At 34.5% G+C, this 10,167-nt stretch overlaps 1 protein-coding gene across 1 annotated transcript; it reads right to left on the minus strand.

Annotated features, from left to right (window-relative positions):
* Nucleotides 1–2,256: 2,256 nt before the first annotated feature.
* LOC111884106 (probable protein phosphatase 2C 40) lies at nucleotides 2,257–6,112 on the minus strand. Its single transcript, XM_023880424.3, has 4 exons — nucleotides 5,795–6,112; nucleotides 3,526–4,612; nucleotides 3,180–3,444; nucleotides 2,257–2,570 (listed from the first exon to the last, which is right to left on the minus strand). Exons 2-4 carry the CDS (start codon nucleotides 4,603–4,605, stop codon nucleotides 2,443–2,445), a joined length of 1,473 nt encoding a protein of 490 aa, XP_023736192.1. The 5' UTR covers nucleotides 4,606–4,612; nucleotides 5,795–6,112; the 3' UTR covers nucleotides 2,257–2,442.
* Between the last annotated feature and the right edge of the window lie 4,055 nt (nucleotides 6,113–10,167).

Raw genomic sequence — 10,167 nt, forward strand, 5'->3', positions numbered from 1 at the left:
AATTTATATCATTGTTTTTCAAAAAATGTTTCAATGTGTTGTCAAAATATTAATACGGAATAAATGTGGGCTATACAAGCCACATGGGCCGAATACAAAGGCATATAACAAAATGATAATACATATAGTATTTACAAACTACATATATGCTATGATGCTAACAGAAACCACTTACAAAGGGAAAACGTTACTAGCCTCTAGAGTTGAATTCCAAGATTAAGTTCTAAAAAATCAATTTTATTTACTTCGTAAAGTTGGTCATTTTGCAAAATTGTGTCATAAATATATTTTCATATCTTAAACTTCTAATGTCAACAAAATAGTCACATTCTAGCAAGTAGTCATGGAATAACTCAAAGTTTTGTGAGGACAAATATGTAATCACAATCTATTTATTTTCTGAAAAAAAAAATCAGAATCCGATTTCAAGTTCTTCTTTTAGCAAAATATATTTTCAAAATATTATTCTAAAACAAATTTCCAATTCCTAAAATATGAACCAAAAAGAGGTTAGTATATCTTAATATCGATATCAATAAAAAAAAAACACACATACCTACACAAATATATTGTTTGTAAATTTCATCAGTCCTTTATTTATATTGTAACTTATCTATTATATATGCGTTAAATGTATAAAAATATTACAATGATAGTTTTCTGGTTTAAGCTTTACCCAATTGGTCCTATCTCTCTTGTTTCAACCAGACAAAAGGATGCTTTTACATAAAAGAAAAGAATATGATCCTCAAGAATCTATTCTCTTCATAACCATACCACAAAAACTCAATCACATCACCATGGAATCATCTTAACTATTCGAGCTTTTCGTCATTTGTTTCTTGATTCCCTAATCACCCGTGCAAACTAAGCAGGCATATACTACTTCAGCCCCAAGCGTATTTTGTGATATAATTATATTTTGGGTCTGGCGCAAGAGAAAAAAGAAATAAGCAAAACCATGGACTCAAGTAATTTTATATCTACCAAAGGGCTTCTAACCTAACGGTATCCGGTGTTTTCCTTCCTCCTTGAAGTTGAGGGTTCAAGTCTCGTGAGAAACATAGGTGGAAATTTAGAAGTAGTGTAGGAGTAGATTAGATTTACCGTTCCAAAAAAAAAAAAAAAGTAATTTTATATCTATCTCCAATTGTTTTTTTTTCTTTGTTCACAACATAATTGAACACATTAATGATAAATTTTGGGATTGGGAATTGAGAAAAAAAAATATATTTTTTACTATGACTCCTACGTAATGTCAAAATTTTTGGAGCCCCTTGGAAGGATGGGCCATGACAGTCGTCCAGTCGTCCCTGTCACTGTCATATGGGACGACCCTAAATTTAGATACACAGCAGCAAACTAGTTAGCTGATATAAAAATCATACCCATAGGAAGTCTATTCTACGTTAGAATTGGAACTCTTGCATTGTAACTGCTAAAACTTAGACTCTGCTTTTCTATAAGGATACCACCCAAAAACCAACTAATTCTGGTTCTTTACGACAAGTGATGAAGAAAATACGTCTTCAAGAAAGTTCGTACCGGCCATTCATAGTGGAGGAAGGAGATATTCTATAATCAAATATATATAGATGAGGTTGATTTGATACGCTCTTTTCCATACAAAGGAATATATTCATAAAGCTCAATCACCAACCAAATTCGTTCTTTTTCTTGAAAGTTCTTTACTAATTTAAAATATGGTTAAATACAAGAAAATTTGTCTACTTTCATTGATTTGTATCATCATATTTATTTTTTTCACATTACAATATTATGCTTTAAAAATTCTACCCGATTATAACACATGCATATTCAAAAAACAATTTTCAATATTATAACTAGATAAATTGTACACAACAATTTTTAACCATATATATAACAATTTATACATTAAACGGTTGGACTATACAATTATATAAAATATAAATTGTTGTGTATGACTAAAAAATGTTGTGTAAGGATCACCACCTATTATAAAAGTTTAATGTCCTTAATAAGGAAAACATTATAAGTATAATTCTATAATTAGGTATTATTTTACATAATCTTAGTGAAAATAAGAGAAAGTAAAAGTCTAATAATGTAATAATACATAAAATATGAAAATAAGTTGTTATAATAAACAAATAAATGACATTGAGTTGCAATTCTTGTTTGCACATTTAAAATAAGCTTCATCCAAAACCAAATATATAAAATTACACATCAAAACCCAACTTATATAACATTCGAAAGCCAAATTCGAAATCCTAGGGTACAAAGGGGGGTATATTATATATGATTAAAAAACATACAATGTTTAACAAATATTTACCAACATATCAAACTCCATAAAATGATTCAACAACAATCAATAAAACGACTAGACACTGCAAAATAATATTGTTTTGATCAAAATTGTACGTCACTAGCTACGACTATAATAATGGGAACAAACTATATGCAAGTTGAGGCCTTTGAGGTGCGCTTATTTGTACCAAGGATTATAACAATAACCGTCACATCATCATGATATTTCCTTCTCCTCCCAGCCGGGACACTCATTAGCTCTTCCGTACTAAAACCTGCAAGATTTCAACAACTCCTGAGCTGACACACACTGTCATGTCATATGATGTAAATAAAGATACACGGTGACCCAATGGTCCAGTGGCCCACTAGCTGGCTGACATAAAGTCTAATCCATATTGGAACTGAAACTTTCACACTGTAGTTGTTGAGAATCGTACCGTATATATTTAATGTAACAAAGAACATGAACCGCGAAAAAATTATATTTTAATAAAGTTTCTTTTCATCTTTTAGATCTTTTAGTATTTTTCTTGTCAAAAGTTTAGCTTTCCATGTCTACAAACCTACCATTGAATTGACTTTTTTGAATCTTTTGAAATTCGTTTAAATTTGATGTTGATATTGAACTTAACCCCACCATTTCTCCATTTTGAAAACCATCGGTCAAGATTTGGTGATTGAAAACTATAAACTTTGACCATCATGCTTTTAATTTTTTTCTATATTATAGCATCCCACTTTCATTTCTTTCTATTTTAATATAGTACTTTCAACTTTTTTTTTTAATTATATTAAGGCATTGTATTTGAAAGATGTACATAATTAGAGCACTATAATAAACAAATGCACGAAAGTACATTGCTATTTCTTGCAAAGTTTACCTGCTGAACAAGCGGCTTTGAGAACAAGCTGCTCCAAAAGATATTTGGCTGGATCTCCTGATGGTTTGGTGGATATGTAAGAATGAACAAGCTTCACAGCTTCATCATTGGTGAAAAAATCAAATAACCCATCACTTCCAAATATCACAAAATGATCAGAGCTTGAAATTTCATGCATATACAACGATGGTTGGACAGAAACATATGGAGGACTTAGAAGATTACGAACACGAAGAATACCCATCAAAGCATCATTCAGAACTTTCTGTAAATAAACACAGAAAAGTAAGGATTAATAGAAAATTTACAAATGCACACCAAGTGTTTGATGAAATGCTTTTGTTACCTTTTTCAAATACCCAACGCCAAAAGCCCTAGTAACCTTCAACTTTCCTTTCACTTTTCCATGCATGATTGTTTTTGGATCATCAGGATGTTCGCTAATAAGTTGGCTTCTTTCAAATTCGTTATCAACTGTATGACTATCTGTTAACTGCACTGCTTTCAACCCTGTAAATTCATTGATTTTGTTTTTGTTTTCATTTTCATCATCATCGGTTGCTAAAACTGCTCTACTATCACCTAAATTGAGTATGTACAGATTCTTTCCATGAATAAGGCCAACAAGAACACAAGATCCCACTGAAACTATATCGGGTCGATCCTCCATTTCTTGTTCAACCATAAACAAGAAATCATTTTCCGCTTGATTGAGCGCACGCTGTAAGCTTTCAAGAACTTGATTTTTAGGTCGGCGGGGGACTACCCCCATGTCACCATCTCCAAGAAAGTAATCGTCAAATCCATTTGTAAATTCGTTGGAGTAATCGATGTCTAACGAATTTAGGTTAAACCTAATCGTTTCATAAAACGTACCCGCTAAAAAATCGGCTGCATCCCGTCCATTAAACCCATCGTAAATCGCGCAGAAAAGCCAACCGTTCTCCTCCGAGCACACCGCCTGAACCCTATCTTCTCCGGCGGCACCTCCAGCGACTTGCACTTCAATCGCGTTAAGAAAATCTTCGCTTCTCGAAGGTAAACTCAAGGGTTTTGATAGAAACGAATCGAAATCGAGATTTTCAGGGGTTGATGGACTACAACTCAAATTCGACATACTGCTTTGGAAAGAAGACGATAGTAGATCTAATTTTGAGAACGATGGAGACGAGGGTATTCTTCGAAATGATTTGGGGGAATCGATTGATGGGAGAATTTCTGAGCTGATTAATCCGTTGCAGATATTTGTGTTCGCTAATGTTGCATTCGCGCTAATGGCTGCTCCTGAGAGACAAGTGAACGAACTGTTGTTTCTTACGAGCTTTTTTCCGGTGGGAATGTCGTATCCATCGGTGGTGTTGCATTGATATTCGAAACTTACTTCCATTTCTCCACCGGGATCAAGGATTGCTTTTTCATGCATCATTTTCAATCTATAAAAACATTAGAAATGGAAAATGAATTTCATCCCATTACTAGATTGAGTCAAAACATGTGTTTACAATAACAAAAGTTTAGTTCAAGAATACAAATCTTACCAAATTATTGGAAGGGTTAGATTGATTATGATCTTGTGGATCAAAATCAATATTACAATAAATGGGGTTTTTATTCTTATTTTATTTTATTTTATTGACTCTTTATCATTCATCCTACATAAAATAACATAAATAAATTAGAAAAACTTTTTCTTGGATTAATGAACATATTACTCGATCAAATAAATTACACGATCATAACGTGTGCATCTATTTCAAATGCACACACGTGAGTAACCAAAAAGAATTTCGTGTTTATATGATCCCTATTCATATTACAAATTGACCTTTATATGTCTTTCTTCTTCCCGATGTTTAAATAAAATGTCTTTAAGGATATATGATGCTTCAAATATTTATGAAAATGATACTTCCAGTTTATTTATGAGGATGAACAATTAATTCCATTAGATTAGTTGATTAAGGTTTGATACAATTAATTCCACTAGGTCTAAGAGAAACAAGTTATGATCCTAACACTTGCATCACTAATAAGTTGTTCGTTCATCTACTAGAATTCATAAGCAAAAGGCCACTATATTAACAGAACCTCAAAATCCCCAAAAATAAGTCCAATTAATTTAAAGTCCAATTAATTTAATGACAATGCAGCAATCGGCAAACAGATAATTACCTAATTAAAGAAGACAATATGATTACAAAATCCTTAAAAATAAACAAAAAATTGAAGGGTCAAGGAGTGGTGAAAGGGACATGGGTTTCAAGAATCATAAACAAATACATATAGAAACTAACTTTTACAACAAGTCAAAACTAATGACAGAATGCAGCGATTAGAAAACGAATAACCATATAATTAACAAACCATAATTAATTCCAAGATCCATATTTAATCTAACGTAATCACAAACAGCTCCCAAATCGAAAAAGGGTTCACAGTAATGCAGGAATCAAGACACAAATAATCATCCATCAAACAAACACAATCAAATTCCAGAACCCAAATCGAAAAGGGTTTGATTCAAACTCATTCAAATAACAAAAAACCCCCAAATTAAACGATCACCCATCAACAGAAACTACGAAATGAAGCAAGAAATCGAATCTAGAACGTACCTTTGGACGAGAAACGAAGAACCCAGATGAAGAACAGTCAGTAACGCAAAGAGTGTATGTATAAGAGAGAAATTGGAATGAGTTGAGTGAGAGATGTGAGGTTTTAAAAGAGCAAAGAATCAAAGAGTGGATGGTTGAGAGGAGATGGCTTAAAATAGAATAGAGAAGTGGGAAACAGTAAGAGTATGGCAGAGGGAGGGTGACGATGGAGGAGGATACGGAAAGAGAAGGTCAACTGTGACTCTCTTTGTGATTCATGAAAACCGGTGAATTTGTTACACCACCCAAAATAAAAGGGAATGGGTCCCTTCGAAGCCCACTTGAAGTGTTTTCATCTTTCCCGGCTGCCAAGAGGCAAGAGGTTTAAATTTTTTGAAATAAAAAGGTGGATTAGATTTTAGATCACATCTATCTACAGTAGATTTTTGTTTGTTTCTTTTATGCCTAACACAATTTGGACTTTTCTATTTCTTTATTGTTTTTGTTGTTTATGTCATATAATAATACACTTAAATGATTCATCATGGTTAAATAATTAAAAGGTTTTGGGAAATGGGTTAATTTCATTATTATAATCGACTTAATTAACAATAATGTTTTTTGTATTTCGGATGGAAAAATAATTTTGTTTTGGAATGCTATGTTCGTAGTATTTATGATTGTTCTGAAGTTGGTGGTTGCTTGTTGAAATATGACATAAATCTAACTGAGAATTTAATTTTGTACATTTCGGAATGACATTAATATAGTTTGGAATGTATGGTATTCTCGATAGACATTACGGAGCATCGGAAATTAGCTGTTGTACATTGTTTCTTGTTGTATTTTATAGAGATTGTTTTAAAAATTATTTATATGAGTTTCTCATCTATATTTCTATCGGTGAAAATGAATATATATGTAATTAGTTTATTACAATATTTGTTTATAGTGGAGTATAATGACATTTAATAGACGCTATATGAATTCTATTGCTCTAGATTACACATATTATGATGTGGATTAAACCAACGATATCAACTCTTTTGGGTTGGATAAATTGATGGCTTCGAAATGCATGTAACATACTAATTAGATCCATTCATCTTTTTGATGTCCTAAATCAAATATAATTATGTCTCGTAACACATTATAGTTGTTTGATGTTACTTATCTTGTGGAAAGTGGTGTTAATCGATTTGTAGAAGAAAATCGTTCCAGTGACAATGGGTCACCCGGTACCAAAAGTAACAAAATATATAATTTATTACATATGGCATTGAGTCATATGGACTCAAGAATGCAAAAGAAGTTCCTTACAATAGGCATATACATGAATTAGATGTTAGGTATAAAGGTAAGGATGTTATAGTGGAGCAAGTAACATTGAATAGAAGCTATGTGCATTATATTTGTCACACCCCCAAACCGGAACGACGAAAACGTTCGGGGGCGGAGAATGTCATGTACAGTATCACAATAATTAAATAATAGTAATCAAAGTAACAACAACCATTGTATTGATGATATAGTGTTTACATTGTATTCGAATCACATATGATTGACTCCAAAAGTAAATAGCAAAATAAAGACTTGAAGCTACTATGCTCCGTCTCCTTGAAATGTGTGCAAGTACCTGTCTACTAGTGTCCTGAGAATACAAGTGGTTTTGAAAGTGTCAACATTAAAGTTGGTGAGTTCCTAAGCATTTTGTTTTAGAAAGTATGTTCTCTGTTCCTTGAAAACCTTAGTGTGTTCCTCCAGAAAATCCTATATTTTCTGATGTAATGAAATGTAAGAAATGTAACCCAAACTAGTTCCTTCTATGAGTACTTAGTGTATACAAGTTATATACAATCTGGATCGAACAGACAATCGATTGTGTGGTTCTGCCCTAAGCCCACAACCAAACAAGGAACAGGAAATGAGGCGGAAACCACACATTCCACTGCCTGTCGGGTCTTCATTGTATATAACCCTAGCGTATTCACGAGATACTTACAGAGTTAACTGTAATGGTCCTTTTTGAAACATGAGTGCGTCCTTCCAGAAAATCCAATATTTTCTTAGTATAATTGAGATGTAGTCTTAGACCTTTAGACCAAAACGTATGCATGTTAATGTACGCTAAGTTTGTATACTTATAGTTTTATTACTTGATAAAACTATATTAATATATTTTCCCCCAGAACTATGAGTTTTGTACTAGAAAATAGTGCATTGTATTTGTATATAGTGACATGAACCATACATGTTTCCCCTTATGATTACTTAGGGTATACAAGTCATATATAGCCTAGATCGAATGGATAGTAGACTGTATGGATCTGCTCTAAGCCCACAACCAAACAAGGAATAAGAAGTAAAGCGGAAATGTAACATCCTATTTCGAATTGTCCGTGGTTAGGGATCGTGGGCCACGAGCCGGGCATGAGGAGGTCTCGGGTTGCGGCAAGTTGCTAGAAGCGTGGGACATCTCGTTACCTTTCCATAGGTATGCGAATCTTTGGAATCATAGTTACATCAAGGGAGCTAAGGAAGTTTGGGGTTTTGGCAATAGGAGCCCTTAAGTTGAGAAATGTTGCAGCGGAGTACGTTGGGCATACATATGTGTACGCTTAGCGTACGTGTGCGCGTGATCCTTAAGCAAGAGCCACCCAGTACGCTGGGCGTACTAGGCGCAGAGTGGGAACCCTAATATTTTGAGTGACCCTATATAAAGAATGAGATGGCCTCATTCCTGGGCACCCACCCCAGAGAAAAAACCTTCCAAAACCTTTAATCTTCGTCCATGAGAGTTTATGAGTGCATGAAGAAGGAGCATTGAAGGGAAAAGAGTTGGAGTTCAAACTTTGGATTTGAGCTTTTATGGGGATGGAGCATCAAATAAAGGTATAAAGTTAAGAGCTTTCATACTCCTTTTGATTTATGCTTAGTATGGTCCATTTTAGGGTTTTTGGTCCCAAAGCTTGAAGCTTTGAGAGTTGTTAAACTCCAGAGCCCATTATCCATCCTTTTGAGTGTTTTTGACGGAGTAGTTTCATAAAAATGAGATCTTGAAGGTTAAGATCAAGTCATGCATGAGTGGAGAGCTTAATGAGTAAAGAGAAAGAGTATTTTGTGTGTTGTGTTCACTTCAGCCATGCAAAGGCTAAAAGTCTCTGACTTTATGGAATAAGGATTGTTAGGGAGCCTAGATCTAAGAGATAGGCTAAGGTCTTAACAGGTTAAGACCAGGGGAAACAGATCTAGCAAACTGAGAGTACGCCTCGCGTACCAAGTTGAGGTCCCCGATCAGATTCATGCACGCTGTAGTACGCTAAGCGTACCAAAGGGGTACGCCCCGTGTAACCCCCTTTGTGGGCTTTTGGGCTAGACTTTGTTGTGGGCCTTCGATGTTGGGCCTGAATCTCTAGGTTGTATAATTGAGACTATGAGAAGAGGATATTATAATTAAGCCTTGGGCCCTTGTGTTGGGCTTGTCTTATAGATTGAGGTTTGGGCCTCGGGGAAGCCCATTTATTATTGGGCCTTGGTGGGCCTAATGGGTTTAGGGCAATGATGGGCTGGTCGGTGGTCTGTCTTTATGTCACACCCCCGAACCAGATGGCGGAAACGTCCGGGGGTTGTTGTGACTCAATTGAATACCATAACATTGAATATATATGAAACGTAACAACATTCGTCACCATGCATTAATATAGTACAACCAGTAGAGTTTACATGAAATACATTGTTTAAACATTACATTCCCAAAAATAAATTGTTCGATTCGTACATAAATAAACTGCAAGCCATCACTGAATATGATTTCCTTTGATTCACTGGTTCCCTGAGAATACAAGTATTTTGAAAAACGTCAACATATGAAATGTTGGTGAGTTCATAAGTAGTGTTTGAAATCCAATGTTTTGTATTGTTTGAAAACCACCAGAAAATCCGATATTTTCTGAAAATAGTATAGTAAAAAAGGTGTGAAGATCCATAGGTATGCTTGTTTGTTTCTATACTTGTAAAATTGTTCATTAAAATTGTATGCATTTCGAATCCGTATGTATTGAAAACCCTAGGAAAACCCGATGTTTTCCTAATTTCTTGAATTCCATGAAGTTACATTGAAACCATTGCATAGCGTGTAGTGTCAGTCCCAGGCGACGTTGGATTATTTTTGAGCATGATTAATTGCTACAAACACGCATTACACAAACGACCAGTTTATAGCTATACTAACGATCCCATAGGCGTCGTCCGTACTAATCACGTTATCCAACCGCCCTGACTATGTGTAGTCCCACATCCGAAGAGAAAGAGGGCACGAAGACCTCGATGACTCCATTAACCGGTTGGGGATAAAAAAAATGTACGAGGGGTCCCAGACCCGCCTCGCATGAAAT

Source organism: Lactuca sativa, chromosome 5 (genome assembly GCF_002870075.4).
Source record: "Lactuca sativa cultivar Salinas chromosome 5, Lsat_Salinas_v11, whole genome shotgun sequence".
Classification (NCBI taxonomy): Eukaryota; Viridiplantae; Streptophyta; class Magnoliopsida; order Asterales; family Asteraceae; genus Lactuca; species Lactuca sativa.